The sequence below is a fragment of the Corvus brachyrhynchos genome, unplaced genomic scaffold, assembly GCF_000691975.1.
Source record: "Corvus brachyrhynchos isolate BGI_N302 unplaced genomic scaffold, ASM69197v1 scaffold99, whole genome shotgun sequence".
Lineage (NCBI taxonomy): Eukaryota > Metazoa > Chordata > Aves > Passeriformes > Corvidae > Corvus > Corvus brachyrhynchos.
Window position 1 is genome coordinate 1,556,129 of NW_008239778.1, and position 17,139 is coordinate 1,573,267.

Sequence of the window (17,139 nt, forward strand, 5' to 3'; positions counted from 1 at the left end):
CAGGACACCCGCCCCTCTCTCCCACCACAGCCAGGTGTCCATGGCCCAGCAGCTCCACCGTGCTCTTGGAAATGCTTCCCATCAAAGGCAGCTCCAGCTGAGCTCCAGTGCCTCTCCCCACCCCATCCCTGCTCCAGGGCTGGGGGGACATCTTGCTCCTCCCTCCCTGTTTGGGGAATCAAACCCCTTGCTCCAAAATTTAGGGAAAAAAAAGGGAAAAAATTAGGAAAGGCAATGAGGGGACACGGGTCTGTCTCAGTGGCACTTGTCACCATCCCTGCCTTCATGGCAAACCCGGCTTCCCCATCCAAGCTCCTCCCATCAGGATTTATGAACACGTGTAAGTCCACTTATCGATCTCTGGCTAGAGCTTTATCCCTCCAAATTGTCTGAGAAGGAAATTCCTTGGTAAATGCTAATAATAAAGCATTTATGAAGTGCTCCGACGTACACATATCAACGACTAAGCCAATACATTGTTTGTTAAACCCTGTAGCCTGCAGTTTATAGCACAATTAGTTACAGGTTTTTATAGCATCTATTTAGTATTTTGAAGAAAAAAAAAACGAACAAAAAAGGTTATAAATATAATTGTTATATTCTATTGTACTTTATAGACAGAGGAAGTTATATTAGTAAAAATAACAACTCTCACTGCTTTGACAGCATTTCCCAGCTCCCGGGAAAACGAGGGCTACCAAGAGCTACTTTCCCAAGAGCCCAGGAAGGGATAGGTGGTGGTGGTGGCACGCTGGGTGCAGGCAGGGAATCCTAGGCAGGAAGATCCGATGTGTCCAGGCGCAGGGATCGGACACGGGAGCATGGCAGCAGCCACGAGCACCCCTACTCACACCTTACTACAGAGTTACCACTCACCCAACGCCACCCTGGCCCTGCTGAAAGCAACCTGGGCTGAGGACAGGCTGGGATGTCCCCACCACTGTGCCCAGGGCAGTGCCAGGTTTCTGCCCCGTGCTCGTGGAGGTGAAGCCTGGGTTCGGTTCGGCCCCACCAAGGATGCTTCCCTCTCCCTCTCCTCCTCCTCCTCCCCCAGTGAGCATCCCGGTTGCCTGGACTTGGCTTTCCTTTCCCCCCTGGACTTCTTGTCAGAAATTCCCGAGGTGTCTACACCGCCTGTGATGCCCTGCACCTCCTTCTTTGAAATTGAATTAAAAATCAGGTCTGTCCCCCTTGTTCCATACCAGCCTCAGGAGTGTTTTTGCCAGCAGGTTTTACATTCCCGGAGTCCCAGCGCTCCCATTTACTGCTCCTCTGCGGAGAAGTGGGGCTGACTTCATCTTCTCTTGGAAAATGGGGCTCTCCTGGGCCCTGTGGGGCTCTCAGAGGGACGTTTGCTGTGCCCACATCAGGATTATCCTCTCTCTCTCCCCACTCACACAGAAAAGATGTGGAAATAGAAGAGCTTTGGTACATCTCTATTGCACAAACAGCACTGCGGGGTCCATGGCTGTGGGCTGGGGGTGCAGCAGGGCCTGCTGTGACCCTCGGTGACATCCATCACCCCAGAGGGCACCACGGCCACCCTGGTTCTCCCATGGGGTCCCCTTCTGTGACCCCCTGACCCAAGTGACCCAAGCACTCATGAAGGCTCTTGGTGCTGTCGGACATGAGGCTCGTTTGTGCCATGGTGCAGATGGGGAACACTGAGGTATGAGATGGTTTGGGTGGATGTCAAGGGTGGGGTGTCCTTCCTCCTGCAGAAAGCATCCCATTGTCTCAGTTTGGGGCTGGACTTTCCCACCCAAACCAGTACAAAAATGTCTGCTTAGCAGGATTACCAGCACAGAAAAAAATCCATGGGGAAGGAGAGGGTGCAGCTCCAGAGAGCGAGGTGGGACCCCCCAGGTGGTCTGGGAGCTATCCCATCGTTCTGCCCTTGGAAACCTCGGGCACTGCAGCTCCGGCTTCAGCTTCAGCATCGCTCCCACCTTTGGAGGGAGGAGCTCGTCCGTCCGTCCGTCCGTCCGTCCGTCCCCACTGACTTTCGGGCTGGGCTCAGACCCACGCCTCCTCATCATCCTCCGTCAGCCAGGCGCCGCTGTCACCCAGGGAGGGCTTGGCCGTGGGACGGGTGCTGCCGGTCTGGGGGGCTCGGGGTGGCCCCGGGGGCCGGTGCTGGCCCCGGGGGACAGGGGGGCGATGCCCCAGCGGGGTGGGGATGCGCGAGGGGCGCTTGCCCGGCCTGTGGTCCCGCCGGGGACGCACCTTGGGCCGCAGCTTCAGCTTGTAGATGGAGGGCACACGCTCGGGCTTCTTCAGGCACCGTCGGGGCTTGGTGACATTGTTGGCCCTGGGTCCCCGCGGGGTCTGGTCCCCCACGCCCGGCCCCTCTGCCTCCCCCGGGTCTGGGGCAGCTCGTGCGGGTGTTTTGGGGACCTGGCTCCCCATCCCCACAGGGCGCAGGGGCTGCCACCCGCGGGAGAGCTCCTCCACCACCCTGTCATAGCCGAGGGGCTGCGGGTTCCCACAGCACCCCCGGAGCCCCGCAGCCCCATTGCCAGGGCCGCAGGCTCCCCCGCCCTCATCTGCTGGCGCCCGAGGTCCCTCAGCAGCCGCAGCCCTCGGGCTCGGGGCTGGGTGGCACTGCCGTGTCCCCTGGGGACCCTCCCCGGCAGCGCAGACCTTGCACCCCTCTGCAGGATGGGTCAGAGGGGTGGGGGGCCGGGAGGAGGCCGGGCTGGCTTTGATGGGGGGTTTAACGCTGCTGTCCAGTGTCGGGGCTTGGCTGGAGGAATTTCGAGGTGAGGGCTGTCGGCCCCGGCCAAGGGCTGCCTGTCTCCCTTCCCGTGGGCTCTGTGGGTCTCCCGGGGCATCCCAGTGCGAGGAGGCGGCGCAGACCTTTAGGGGACTGGGGGCTCGGGGTGTCACTGTGGTGGGTGTCCCCGCTTCCTGTGGCCTGGCAGCCACCACAGATGATTTTCCTCCTTGCTGGGTGCTTCTTGGCGGTGCTGGCACTGTCCGCGGGCTGGGTGCTGCGGACCTGCCCCGTGCCGGTGCCACAGGGGGGGTTTTCCCTGGGCTGGTCCCTTGTGGTGCCCTGGGGACCCCCGCGCCGTTCGGGAAGCTCAGCCGGGGCGGGGTGGGTGCCCGGCCCCTCGCTCTGTGCCCAGGGGAGCTGGATCGAGCGGGTGACCGGGATGGTGGCGGCTGCCTGCCCAAAGGGACAGCGGGTGGCGGCTCCCGCATCCTGCAGGGAGAGACAGAGGAGGGGGGCCAGGGAGCTGCTGCATCGCCCCCATCCCGCCTGCTGCTGGGCACCTCCAGAAGGGAAAGGGGGGACAAATTCCAAGGATGTGAGAAAAACTGCTCTGAAGCCAGGCAGTTTGGGGCACAAAGCATCTCTGCACCACTTACCTGCCCGAAGGGACCCTCCGGGGCTGCGCTGGCTCCTGGTGAAGGCTGGCACCCGGCTGACGACCGGAGCCCTCTGGCGAGGGGGTGGCAGGGGACCGGGAGCCGGGGGGGACACGGAGCCCCCAGGTGACGGGGGGCAGGGGGCTCTGGGAGCGGCTGACCAGCAGCGCGGGCTGGGGGCTGCGGGCGGCCGCCTTCGGGGCCGGGCACAGCCGGACCTCGTGCTGCACTTGCTGCTGCGGGCTCCGGGCTTTCCAGGCTTGTTTGTGAGCTGTGGGAGAGCGGCGGGGCTCAGCACAGCACCCCTGTTCCCTGCACCCACCCCTGGGTGCAGCCCACCCAGCCATCGCACCCAGCACCCAGCCCCTCGAGGGTGCCGGCAGAAAGCTGCGCTCTCTGCAAAGGGGCTTTTGGGGTCTGGCTCCATCCAAAAGTCTTCCATGACCTCTAGTGGCCACCAAAGCCAAAGAAAGTCCCAAAAACCCGACGTTCCCCGGCAAAACAACGAGGCATGGCTGGTACCAAAGCCTCCCGCTCTTGAAAACGGCCCCGAGAAGCATCGAGACCAATCAGAGACTCCCCTCCCTCACCCAGCCGCGGGGTTTGGGGACGCGGGGACTCACAGAGCGAGGTGCAGCGACACGGGTCGTGCTTGTCCAGGTAGTGCTCCAGCGTGTCCCAGCCGCCCCCGACCCGCACCATGATGTGCTCCCGCAGGATCTGCACGGGAATGTCCATGCCATGGGACACCCTGCGGGTGGCACGCTCGGCCGAGCTTCGAGAGCTGTGGGCTTGCCCGAAGTGCCACCAAGTGTCCCAAAGGACAGCTGCATCCCTGGCACAGCTCCTGCGGCCATCCCAACAGGTTTGTTTCGTCACCACAAGGAGGATGGGGACCCTTTTGGAAAATTCCTGTCCTTCGTCATGCGCTGGGTTCTTAGGCCAGGCTTAGGGATCGATTCAGAGCATCCCAGTGTTCCCATTGCTGGGTAAGATCAGGCTTTGGCTCGGTGGGATGTCAGGGTTTGCCCCATACACACGGACAGTTAAATCCATACAAACACCAGTAGCAGGGCTGAGCTCCCCTGCTGCCTGGCTTTGGGAATAATGGTCAAAACTCCCACCCGGGCCCCATTTGGGGCACTATGGAAGAGGGGTCATGGCAGCAGAGCAGGATTCCTGATGCTTTTCCCCCAAAGCACAGGGTGAAGCAGACTCACCCGGACAAAGATGAGGGTGTCAGAGTCCCCCACACGATATTTCCCTTCAGAGATCTTGATCATGGGGAACTGGATGGGGCAGGTACAGCGGCTCACCAGCTGCTGGACCTGCGGGCAGCAGGGATGGGCGATCACCAGCGCTGCTGGGAAAGGTCCTGAGGTGGTCATGCCCGCCCCCCTCCATCTCCCTGCCCCATGCCCATCCCAATCCATCTCCATGCCCCTCCATACCATCTGGTCGAGGTTGTTGAGGTCCCGTGGTTTCCTGGGGGGCCGGGGCAGGGCGGTGCCGGTGGGAGGCAGGTCCAGCTCCTGCTGGAGCTCCTCCTCAATCTCCTCCTCCATCTGCACCAGGGTCGGGACGCGCATTCCGAAGCGGGAAGCGTGGCGTGCCAGCTCCAGCAGGCACAGCACGAAGTTCTTCTCGTTCTTCCTCAGCACCAGGTCCTCTGTCTCGAACATCAGGACATCTGGGCAGGGCAGGGCTGGGCTGAGCCAGGGGTGGCACGTGGGCATGGGGACAAAGGGGATGGGGGGCACAGACGGAGTCAAAACCCACCCAGAAGGGTGCTCTTCACTGGAGCCATCCCAGCAGGACTATGGTTGGGTTCAAGGAGAGTTGGGATAAATTAAAGGAGGGAGAGCCTTCCCTTTTGGGCATCTACAGCTGTTTCATTGCATCCCAAAGCCACAAAACTCAGTGTCTCAGTGCCCTGAGGATGTCTTGCTCTGTGCCACTCCCCTTTCTGGGCATCCATGGTGGTAGGACAGGGTGACAGATGCTTTGCTCAGAGCCAGGACTTCTGCTGTCCTTAGGGTTGGGATCGTGCCGTGCCTGGCAGGGACACACCGTGCCATACACCCTTTCCTTTCCCATTGCTCCAGTGCACATTTGCACCCAAGCAAACACTCCAGCCATGTGCCAGCACCCTACAAAGCTGCTGCCAAGCCTGGAGGACCTTGTCCAAGGAATGCCAGCTCAGGGATGCATGCACATGGTGCTGTCCCATGCCAAGGTTTGGGTTTGGGGGACACATGGGAAAACACGGAGCGGCTGGAGGGGACCTGCACATGGAGACATGGGACAAACAGAGCCTGGCATCCTACCTTTGATATCCATCTCCTTCCTGCACCACTGGATGAAGTTGGAGACATTATCCCTGGCCTGGAAGGTGCCTGGCTGTGCTGTGAGGTTGCAGGTGACTCCGGCAGTGGGCAGGTGGAGGTGCCGGGCCACGCTGGGGCAGGCGCGGGCGAACTCCCCGGCCACCTGCGTGACGTGGTTGGCGTGGGAGCAAAGCACAGCCCCTGTCTCCAGCACCTCCACGAAGGTGCCCACCTCGATGTCAAGGTCATAGAGCTCCTTCAGCCACTCTGCCAGGTCCTCCTTCATGGCGTACAGGTACTGCTCGCTGGACTGGTAGGGACGGATGCTCCGCGGCCCCGTGCCTGCTGTCCCCCACACCCTGCCATAAGACTGGAAGGAGGCGGAGGGAAAAGGATGATGGGGACATGGGGAGCTGCCCCAGCCCTGTGCCCAGCCCAGCTCCCCAGCAGCCACACTCACCTGGTGCTGCTTGCTCCCTGCCACCCAGGGTGGTGACACTGTCCTGCTGCCCAGAGCCCTTTTGGGGTCCCAGGGCTGTAATGCTGCTCGGGGAGAGGAAATCACCCTCCGGGGCAGTGGTGTTTTGTTTCCTTCCCAAGGGCCGATCCCTTCTCCTTGGTGACAAGGGACTGGCTGCAAACACTCCCTGTTAACCCTTCAGCACCTGCTCCTCTGTCACAGCCCTGCTCATCCCCAGCCATGCCAGGGCTGGATTTTCCCCTCAGGGGCCCTGGCTCTGGGGCAGGAAGGATTTAGAGAGCAGCTCATCGGCACCCAATTTGCTCCTAACCACACAAGAGGGATTTTCCCCCTTCCCAATGCCCCTACACCCTCCTCCACCACAGGTGAGGTTACCTGAGGGCCACAAGGTGCATCTTCAGGGCAACCTGAGGTGAGAAGGGTTTATTTGCACACCCACCTTTGGGCTTTCTCTGCTCTGTGTTCCCTCGCAAACGCCTTCCTTCACTGCCCACAGCAGTGAGGTCTTTGGCAAAAGCCAAGCTCCTGCAGGGATGGAGTGACTCCAGGAGCTGGGGCTTTAAGGGAATAACTGCACATGAGTGGGCACCTCTGGGAATGTGGGGTACTCCCTCCCTAACCCAGGGTCCACAGAGCTGCCACAGCACCCAGGTACTTCTGCAAAAACAGATCTACCAGGGAAGTGTTCACTCCTCGGGACCAAAACAGAGCCTCTCCTGGGCTTTGTGGGGCTTCTTGCTGTGTTGGGGGGTCCATCTTCTCCCTGGAGCCAGCTGCCGATGTCACTGCAGATCACTGTCCAGCCGGGGTCATTTTGGGGGAGGGAATGCAAGAATCCCAGCTATTCTGTCTGGGGAATGTGTGGCAGGCCGGAGGAGTCTGCGCCTGGCATTCCCAGCCAGGGAACCCAGCAGGAGAAAAGGACCCTTGAGAAGCTGGATTTCCATCCAGGGCACCCAGTGGTGTGGATTGAATGGCTCAGGGTGTGAGTCCACCTCCTCCAGGCCCCCCAAACTGATGGGGTACAGGTGACACAGCAGAGTGAGCCCATCTCTGCCAGAAATGCTGAGCTCAGCCCCAGCCCTGGCAGCATCACAGGGCCCCAAGGCATCCCACAGGACACAGCCATAGGAAACACACGGCAGCAAGCCAGGGAGGAAGAGGAAAACCCAAAAGCAGGAGAGGATTTGAGGTTGTCCCATCCTCAGCCTCCCATCCACAGCAGATGGGATGCCTGGCTTTCTCCTAAGGGGACAGCAAAAGGGATAATGAATGAATTCAGCCTGGGGAAAAAACCTTTTAACACATCCCAAAGCACTGAAAAATCCTCAGTAATTTGGGGATGAAGTACAAAAGAGAATTTCCATGTGTACATTACCATCAGTGAGTTTTCAGTGGGATCCATCTCCCCTCTTTGATCCTGCAAGCACGAAAGCTGAGGCCAAATTCAGCAATCCCCACTCCAACCCCAAACACCCACAGGCATCTTAAACACAGCCCTGTCAGGAAACTGGAGATTTGCTTTAAAAAAAAACCCCAAACCCAAAGTGTGACATGAAAACAAGTACAAACCCCAATGCCACATATCCAGAGGTTGGTTTTATTTGCTGTCAGGTCTCCAAGCCCTCAGGATTCCCTGCAGGCAACGTCACATTACTGTCATTCAATTCCAACCAAAATGCCCATTTCTTTGGAAATGTGGGAAATCCCCTGAGATTTTAGGCAGATGAAGACCCCGTGTCTGTGTCTGCACACGAAGGGCTCACTCACAGGTGTTACGGAGAACAGGCAGAGCTCTGGATCCTCATCCCACCAAACCCACAGCTCAGCCAGCACCTGGCAGCACCCAGAGCCCTCGGGAAGTAGCAGCCCTGGCACCCTGCTTAGGGCAAGCCCTGCTCTGCAGGGAGGATCTAGAATGGGCAAAGGTGAGTGAAAGAGGAATCCTTGGAGCTGCTGGCATCAGGAGGGCACCCTGAGGTGGCACAGCACCCTGGCACAGCACAGCAGGACCAAAGCAGTGCTGGGCCCTGAGCCCTGGGAGAACCACTGAAGAAATGGTTTCAAGAAGTCATTTAATAAAGCTGAGCCCTGCCTTGCTTGGCACCAATGCCACGGAATTCCAGCCCTGGGACACGATGGCTCTTTGCAGACACCACTGGTGACTGTGCCCAGGAGCCAGCGGCGTTTCCAGGTGGGGAGTCTGCCTTGGGAAAGGAATGAGGAATATGCAGCCACACTGCCCCTGTGAGCCTGCATGCATGGACATGTCCCTCTGTCCTGCTCACCCTCTCCTCTTCTCCTCCTCCCCCAGTTATTTGTCACCCCCTTTCATCCAGGTGGGGCCCAGGGACTCTGAAATATGCTGATCCTGACTCTTTCAGAGACAGCAGAGCACAGACACTTCCTCTGCACACAAGGAGGGCTGCCAGGTGAGCACAACCCTTATCAGACACTGAGAACCCACCCAGGCACCCCAAACCCATCAGAAAGCCGGTGCTCCTGCTGCCTGTGAGCTGCACGGTGACATGGCCAGCAGCTCAGCTGAGCCTCCCCTTTCTCTCCACCCCAAAGAGGCTCCTACACCAAATCCCTCTGCTTTCAGCCCCAAAATCCCACTCTGGTGATGTCTCCAGCCAGTGCCTCAGCAGAGCACTGGGATGTGAGCACAGCCCAGCAAAGCATCCCCAACCCTCCATACCCTGGGGTCTGAACAAACAGCAGGGGCAAAGCTCCACATGGACCCAAATGTTTGTCCAAGTGTCTCTTGTCTTTTAGTTTTAAGCATGAAACATTCTCAGTCTGTTGTTTAAAACCATCCAAACCCCAAAGCAAGCAGCAGCGAGACAATGCTCCGCCTGATCGAGGGGAAATGACAGATACAAGCATCAACAAAGATATCAAAAAGCATCAACAAACCCCAGTCCTGCTTTGAAAAAAATGTATAACAATATCCTGGAAGTTGCCAGAAATGGGTGTGTTCACAGTCTCCACAGCTGATACCTTTTTTTCTGTGGCCTTTTCAAAAAAATATCGTGTCCCAAACCTCCAGCCCACCTGGCTGTGGGGGACCTGTCCCAGCTGCTCCCAAGCTCTGCTGGGGCACTGCTCCACCACCCCACAGCTCCAGCCATCCGTGGGCAGCCAGTCCCTGCCTAACCATCCTCAGACAGGAATCCAGAGTCACATAAAGAGGGACCCAGGCAGCAGCGAGCGATGTGGGGTCCAGACCGCCTTTCCATCCTGTCAGGCCGTGCTCAGAAAAGGACCTGCTCACTGTTGGCGTCCCAGCAGCCCATCCAGGCGAGCTGCGTGGCCCATTTGCCAGTGGCCACCACTTGCAGCTTAGCCTGGTCAAATTCCCAGTACTGGTCATCCCGAAAGAAGTAGATGGAGCCGTGGCGGTGGGGGACGGCCCCGGCCGTGCCCGGGGGCAGCCCTGCCCAGTCCCGCAGGCTGCGGGGGTAGTAGGGCTCCACGCCCAGGGGCTCCTCGCTCACCACGAAGTACTTGGGGCCCTTGAAGAGGACAAGGCGCCGGAGCTGCTGGAAGTAGAGCGCGGTGTCCGGGTGCCGAGGGAGCCCGAGGGCGCTGCATTTTCGGGGAAATCCTGCCTCCAGCTTGGAGCCCGTGTAGCACCAGCAGCGGCCGCCTGGGGGGGAACAGGGAGGGCTCAGAGCACGCCCCTGTGGGGTCCGTGGCAGGACCAGCTCCAGGAGATGTGGACAGACTCGGCCACAGGACCAGCCTTGTGATGTGTCAGTGACATCCATCCCACTGGTGACCCAGCCAGAACCACTGCAGGGCTGCCCCAAGGACCAGGCTGGGGGGAAACTGAGGCATGGTAGCTCAGGAGCTTGAAGGCATGGAAAGGGACCACCAGGGACAGAGCAAGGCTACCCCCATGCTGCTTCTGGCAAACCTCCCCCTGATCCTGCATGGCGAATGGGACAGACGGAAACAGATCCAACCCAGCCTGGGACATCCAAGACCAGCGCTGCAGCAGGAAAAAGTGGCTTGGCCGTCCCCACAGCGCCCTGTCCCCACAACAGAGCAGACAAAAGCCCCTTTCTGCTCACAAGGCACAGCCCTGGGGAGGGACGGAGGGAGCGGCGAGGGCTGGGGAGGCAGAGGGGCTTTGGCTCTCACCCAGCTGCAGCAACAAAGCCCCTTTTCTGAACAGCCAGTGACTGCTTCCCATTAAAAGCTGGGCCTGACCCTGGCAGCCAGGCTGCCTGGTTTGACCTTCCTCTCCCCATCTGGCTGCTGGGCAGCTCATGGATGGAATCCCAGCTCCTGGGGCAGCTCATGGATGGAATCCCAGCTCCTGGGGCAGCTCATGGATGGTATCCCAGCTCCCAGGACAGCTCAGCCTCCAGGCAAAACACAGGGATCCAGGAAACCCCCACACACTCCCCTGCACTTCGTGTTTTGGGGGCCATTTTCTCCCCAAGACCCGCCACTGCACCTGGGTTTGCTTTGACAGTGAGTGCTGCCCTCCTGACGGGGAAACTGAGGCAAGAGGGGGTGATGTGGCTGCCAGGGCCATGTGGCTCATCTATGACAGGCACCAAGCCCAGGGTTTTGCACACCCAGGACACAGCAGTGCCCCAGCTCTGCGCTGGGAGGGGACCAAACAGGAGAAGCTGCTCCAGTCAGACCCAGACAACCACCCCACAGAGAGGAGCAGTGGCAGCCCCTCGGGGCATCCCCTGCCCAGGCCTCACCCACCTTTGAAGAAGTAGAACTTTCTGCTGAGCTGGGACCAGGCGCAGGCGTCGATGCCGGCGGGGAGGCCGGGCCAGCGCGGCTGCAGCGGCTGCGGGTCACTGGCGTTGCCACTCGCTGACACCACCCAGTAGTGGCTGCCCTTGAAGATGTAGAGGTTGTGATCCCCATCTGTGAGGCACAGGGAAGGTGTTGAGGTGAGAAATTTTATTCATCCACTGCTGCCCAGCTCCCCTCTCCTCCCTGTGCAGCCCCGCAGTGCTTTGGGGATGCTCAGGGTTTGGATGCTTCCTCCTGCCTTTCCAGCCACCCCCTCAGCTGCCATAATTCATTGCCTCCACTCCAGCCCTGACAGGATAAAGGTGACCACGGCTCAAGGCTTATCTTGCACAGCTGAGCTCCTGCAGTGATTAATCCTTGCCATGGCCTGAGTTTTAGGATGTTTTCCCTGCTCCTGACACATCGCTGTGCCCTCAAGGTGCACTGCTCCACTGGGCATCAGTGCCAGGAGCTGTGGGCCAGTCACACCCACCTTTCCCACCACTGGGAGCTGCAGCAGCACTGGGACAAGGGGTAGGGGTGCACGTTTTGGGAGAGGGTCACACTGGCCAACACCCACCGGCGGTTATGGCGTCGAAGAAGGAGTGGCAGTAATAGGTGCTGAGGCTCCTCTGCTGTCGGTCCCTGTCATAAAAGTCCGTGTTCCAGTCCTGGAAGTGAGTGAAGACCTTTCCTGGGAGCTGGATAGCCAAGCCCTTGGAGGGCTTCCCTGGGATGGGGCAAGGGGTGATGAGTCCAGAGAAGGAGCAGAGAAACAACTTTTCCCAAAAGACAGGGCTGGGGAACCATCCCAAAACTCCAAACACTGCTTGTCCTACTGTCTGGTTCCTATCCCACTCTGTATGATGGTGGCAAAAATCCCATGGTATCCCAAAAAACATGCACCAGCAGACAAGTGGGCAGCAAATCCAACTTTCCCTGTCCTGGAGAACCTGGTACCTGTCCCACCTCTCCTGCATTTTCCTCCCCAGCCACACAGGGATGGGGCCCATGTGATTGTAGTCCTGTCCCCTTTCAGGGACCTGCTCCCATCCCTACTGCTCGCTCTCCATCCCAAGGAACAGCCCTGGAGGAACCAAGGGCTGCTCAGGGCAGCCAGGCTCACCATACAAGTTCTGGATGGCCAAGATGTCATCCCAGCTGAGGACAAAATCCTTGCTGAGCTTCTTGTAGTAGGGAGACATCAGGGCGCTCTTGACGGGCGAGTGCTCCAGCCCCAGCGTGTGCCCGACCTCGTGGGCCACCACGATGAAGAGGTTGCGCCCTTTGCCGCTGTGCAGGGACCAGCGCTCAGCGCTGTCAAAGTGGGCTTCTCCTCGCCGGGGGAAGAAGGCATGAGCCAGGGCACCTCCTGGGGACACGAGAACCATCAGGGACCGTGGAGCAGCAGGCACAAGCAGCTCTGGTTTGCCCAATTGTGCAGTTTTAGGTGTTTTTGGAGGAGCCCACGTTTAAAGGGTGTTGTCAAATGGGGAGGGCTCCTTGAAGGCCTGTAAGGAACATCTCAGCCGCCTTGCTGGCAGAGCGGGAGGGGGGACTGATGCAAACTGGGCTAGAGGGACAGCAGAGCCTCCATCACCCCCAGCCCAGCCCATCAGAAGCCCAGCCCTCCTCCCTGCCGGGGAGCAGCCCATGTTGTAAAAGAGAAGCTTACGAGGGGGAAGAGACCAGCACCTGGCCCATCGAAGGCGTTGTTGAGTCCATCGTTGTGGTCGCCGTGGAAGAAGGTCAGGCGGATGTCAGCTGGGCCATCCCGCGCCTCCCAGAACACCAGGGAGGACACGTTGCTCCAGAGCTCGAAGGCGGTTCTCACGGCCAGGCGCACCTCGTGCTGGGGCAGGTAGGACGGCCAGTTCACCACGCGGTACGTCAGGTGCCGCTTGTACCACCGCCCACCTGCAACAGGGCAAGCTCAGCGTGCCAACGGCCACTTGGACTTGTCCTTCCACCCAGGGGCTGCCTAAGTGGAGGGAAACTTCCTGGAAATGTTGTGGTTTTCCCAAGCCAAAGCTGGAAGTCAAGGCAGGTGTGCCACCAGCAGCTGCAGCACCATGATTAAATCCTTCTGCCACACCACTAGAGCCCATCCAGGGCTGGAGTTGCAACCAAACCCTGAAACCTCTCTGAGGAGACAAGCTGGGACACTCAGTTTGAACTCCACCCTTGGCTCGCCATCCTCTCCAGAGCCAAATCCAGCATGGATCTGTGATGGAAGATCTCCTGCCTGATGCCAGCTTCAAGTCCAGAAGATGCAGTCCGAGGGCTGGATTTCAGGGAGAGGAATCAAAGCCACCTCTGAAAAGGTGGGACAAAGGCAAAGGAGTGGGAAGGGCTCTCAGCAGCACCTTGGGGCCACCACACCTTAGTGCCTAAGGCTTTCTTAAAAGCTTTCAGGGGAGACAGAGCCTGGATACCACCAGGACAGATGGGCACAAGGATGAAGGGGACAAGCCTTGTGACTCCCTCTAAGATCCCAATCCTCCTCCAACACAGGAGTACAAAGATGAGAGTTCACACAGTCACTGAGCAGCATCACAGCCCCCTCCTCCTCCTCCACCTCCTCTACCTCCTCCTCCTCCTCCAGCACCCCTTGGCAGCTGTGGGACCCCAGAGCCCTGGGATTGCATTTATGCGGGGGCATCTGGGAGCAGGAAAAAAGCCATGGGGCCCTAGGGGGATGTGGGTGCCAGAGCCGGTGCTGAGGCGTGGGAGTGGTGACAGACCTCCAGCATCTGCCTCTGCTCCAGATGTGCAGGAAAACAGGGGGAACCGAGCTGGCAGCACGCTGGGGCTCGCTGCTCTGGCTCTGAGCCGAGCCTCCCGGCAAACCTGGCAGACCTCCCACCCCAGCTCTGCCTCCTTCTCCCCCACTTCTGAGCAGTCTGTGGCTGGGGAGACTCTGGGCTAACTGGTCACACTCCTGGGGACAGAACCAGTTCTCACTGCTTGTCCTCCAGCTCCAAAGGGACACAGATGAGCTTCCACTCTGCACAGCAAAAGCTAAAACTTGCCTGGATGGCTGCAGCCCTAAAACAAAGCCCTGGCATCCCATCCTTCCCTTCACAGGGGCAGAGCATCTACCACCAAAGAAGGACGGGCAAGGCTGGCTTAGCCAAGTGTGGCTGGCTCTTGGGAAGAGGAGGGCTTGGCTTTTGCCCCGTGCTGGCTCTGAGTGTGCCCCAAGCCAGCGGGATGACGGACACAGAGGCTGCCCAGGGAAGATCCCGCTGGGAGAAGGGTGGATAACAAAGCACTTTGTTGGCTCAGCTGCCAGGGTTTCCTGCTCCAAGCAGGATAAACAGACAAAGCCTCCAGCCTTCCTGGCCAGTGCCAGCAGCCCTGCAGGCACCCCTGCGTCCTGTCCAGCTTTCAGGTACCGATGTGATGCTGCTCCCATCCCCGCTGCCTGTGGCATCAGAGAAACAGCCAGTACCACACAGAGCCCTTTCCTGCCCTTTCCTCGAGCCATTGGGTGTCTCTTGCCACTCATCTATGGATTGTGATCCCCAAAAATGAACCCCATGAGCTGCAGGGCACTGGTTGCTTCTGTTTGCCCATCTCCTGCTGTATGTCCTGTCCTTCCTTCCTTCCTTCCTGCTCTGCCTCACTGCCCGCCTGTCCTAGGCACAGGATGGCTCCTGCAAGGGACAGGCTGCATGTTGGGGCTTCGGAAGGAAATCCAGAGGCTGGAGGGGGATGACAGGGCCCTCCTGGGGCCGTCCATCACCAGCCCTGCCAGATGCACAGACAGCCTGACACGGCACAGGGCCTTTTCTTAATCTCGCCTTCATTTTTCCCATGTCCTAAGCACAGCTGGTCCCGGCCCTCCTGCTCTCTAGGAATCCAGTTACTCATCTGCAAGCCCAAAGGGAGCTCACAGGGGACAAGAGGCCCAGTCCTGGACACACAGGAGCACAGAAGGATGCTTGGAGCAGAGTTAAACCCCTTAACATGGGTGAAATGACTCTTGGGTCAGGCAGCCAAGTGCTGGCAGGTTTTGTGGTTGCTATGTGTCCCTAATACGCATTAGAAGTCCCAAAGCTCAGCAAAACCTGGAGATAACTTCACTGTGTGCCAGCTGCTGCCCTCCAGATCATGCCAGCACAGCTGCGTGTGGGGCCATGGCGACTTTAGCGCTCCCTGGGAGATGTCACTGTAAAGCCACCCCAGAGAGCCGAATTCCCCCACGAGTGGGAGTCGCATCTCTAACCACTGCTGACATCAAGCCACACAGAACAACTAAAAATAAAAAAAACCGTGCTGTGCCGTGCGCCTGCGGCGCCGGGCGGGCGATGCCCGGCGTGCCCCGGCAGCGCGGCTCTTCCCGTCGTCGGTGCCGCACCTCGGCAGAGCCATCTGATGGAGGGTGGGGGCATCCAGCACCCCGCTGAGCGGGAGGTGGGTCACCCGCTGGAAATCCCTGGGAAAGGAAGGGAGATATCAGCACCCACATCCAGAGCCCCCCGTGGAGGGGTTTGGTTATGTTTGTGCCGGGGGTTTGGCTTGAGCCAGGATTTTCACCCCACAAGCTTCACACTCTAGCATCAGAACTTCAACCAGTCGGTAAAGCAAGAAGGATTTGGCTCTGCAGCCACAGCTGACCTGTAACTCACCTCCTAGCAGGGCAGAAGTAAATAAGGGAGCCTAAAAACGCCTTTTCCAGTTTTTAACCCCAGTTATGTGACTTTGCCTTTAATTTTGCATTTAGCTTTGTGTGAGGTCAGGCCTGGGATGCTCTCAGAGCTGAGGTGATGTCCCTAGGAGAAATCCAGGCAGGCGCTGGCGATTTGCCCCCCCTGACATCTCCCAGCCGTCCCCAAGCTCGGCCTCCGCGCAGATTTTATTGCAAGGCTAGCACCGGGCCATAAAAGGCAAATAAAACAGCGAGAGCCGCGTGCCAGCAGCCGGCATCCAGCTGCGGGAGCCGGGCACGGACCCGCCGTTCCAAAAAGGACTGGCTGTGCTTTAGCATCAGACCGTGAGAGAGAGAGCCTGCAGCTGCGGAAAGACCCCTCTGGCTGCAAAAATCCCCTCGGAGTGCTGGCAGCACCCCTGCAGCCGGAGCTGCTGAGTTTTGCCTGCAGTGTTGAATAAAAGGCTCCTACCTCAGCGCCTCGGTGAACTCGGCGGGGCTGTGCGTGCCGGCCCCCTGCTCGCTAAAGTAGCCGTATTTCTCCAGGAAGAGCTGCAAGAAAAAAATGGGAAAGGTGCAGCTCAGAGCACGCGTTGGATTGGGAAAGGGGGAAAAAGGAGATGCGATGGCAAACAGTGCCGCAAACCCAAAATGCCCACTTAGTTTCTTCCTGAGAGCTCTGCACCTCAAGCAGCAGCACCTCCCGTGCCCGGACAGGTTCCTGTGTGTCTCCTCCCCACTATTTTTGATGGCTCTTGGGGTGTTTGGCCACGACACGATGGAGGGGTAGGAGGAAACGCTGCTGCTGAGAGACCAAAACACGCTGCTGCCGTGTCATCCGCAGCCAGAGGCGACCAAACCCACAGCTCTAATCGCCCCGGCTCAACACAGCGATTCAAACAAAGCCCAGAGTGCTGTGGCCGTCTGTAGGGCGGGGTGAGATGGGGTCAGGCTGCAGCCTCGCCCCATTCCCACGCAGGATGTGCTGCTGCAAAGTGGGGACGCTCCGGGGGCAATTTGCTTTGCCAAACCATTCTTCTTCTTATCGGCCATTGACATGGACGGAGATTGTCTCTCTCTGAACTTGCTCCAGCACTTAAATCGAATGTTAAAGAAAATAAACGGCTCGGGCTGCTCCGCAGCTTTTGGAGGAGTTAATAGCCCGGGTCACAGGAATGCTCCACGCCCGCCTGCCCCGCCGCCAGTGATGTCTGCGGGAGACAAACAAGCTGCCCAGCATCCTGTTAGTGCAGCAGAGCCGCGGTTACAGCAATGGATAAAAATCAGAATTAAAAAGTGAAAGCGGCGGCTTCCTTTCCCCGCATCCCTAAGGAGAGGTGGGCTGAGCGCCGGGAATGCCACGGGCTGACCCAGATAGCGCGGCTGATGCCCTCTGGGGAACCGGGTGTTTTTACAGCTGTTTCCCTCCGTGCTCGTCTCGGGGCCGGGAAAAGGAGGGGGTTGGAGTGCTGACCTCCACTCAGCGCTGCTCCTGACTGTGGGTGGCCCAGTTCCCCTTAATGTCCCCGCCGGGC

General features: G+C 59.1%; 2 protein-coding genes across 2 annotated transcripts in view; both read right to left on the reverse strand.

Moving 5' to 3' along the window:
* Positions 1–734: 734 nt before the first annotated feature.
* Positions 735–6,578, reverse strand: GAS2L2 (growth arrest specific 2 like 2). Its single transcript, XM_017742961.1, has 8 exons — positions 6,559–6,578; positions 6,163–6,358; positions 5,703–6,072; positions 4,827–5,065; positions 4,596–4,703; positions 3,999–4,095; positions 3,376–3,646; positions 735–3,208 (listed from the first exon to the last, which is right to left on the reverse strand). The coding sequence occupies exons 1-8, from the start codon at positions 6,576–6,578 to the stop codon at positions 2,017–2,019; spliced, it is 2,493 nt and encodes an 830-aa protein (XP_017598450.1). The 3' UTR covers positions 735–2,016.
* A 1,182-nt stretch (positions 6,579–7,760) lies between these two features.
* Positions 7,761–17,139, reverse strand: part of MMP28 (matrix metallopeptidase 28) — a 9,530-nt gene continuing 151 nt past the window's right edge. The window contains exons 2-8 of the mRNA XM_017742962.1: positions 16,077–16,283; positions 15,228–15,391; positions 12,646–12,867; positions 12,077–12,322; positions 11,531–11,680; positions 10,915–11,082; positions 7,761–9,835 (exon numbers count right to left, since the gene is read on the reverse strand). Coding sequence (XP_017598451.1) covers positions 9,441–9,835; positions 10,915–11,082; positions 11,531–11,680; positions 12,077–12,322; positions 12,646–12,867; positions 15,228–15,391; positions 16,077–16,283 — 1,552 coding nt within the window. The 3' untranslated portion in view covers positions 7,761–9,440. The remainder of the gene's footprint in view (positions 9,836–10,914; positions 11,083–11,530; positions 11,681–12,076; positions 12,323–12,645; positions 12,868–15,227; positions 15,392–16,076; positions 16,284–17,139) is intronic.

What these genes read in the sequence shown, in the direction of transcription:
- GAS2L2 (XM_017742961.1), bottom strand. Translation starts at nt 6,578, where the DNA reads ATGCACCTTGTGGCCCTCAG. An exon ending in GAAGGAGATGGATATCAAAG is followed by an intron (nt 5,066 to 5,702) that starts GTAGGATGCCAG and finishes TGCCCTGCCCAG; the next exon opens with ATGTCCTGATGTTCGAGACA. An exon ending in TCAACAACCTCGACCAGATG is followed by an intron (nt 4,704 to 4,826) that starts GTATGGAGGGGC and finishes TGCTGCCCGCAG; the next exon opens with GTCCAGCAGCTGGTGAGCCG.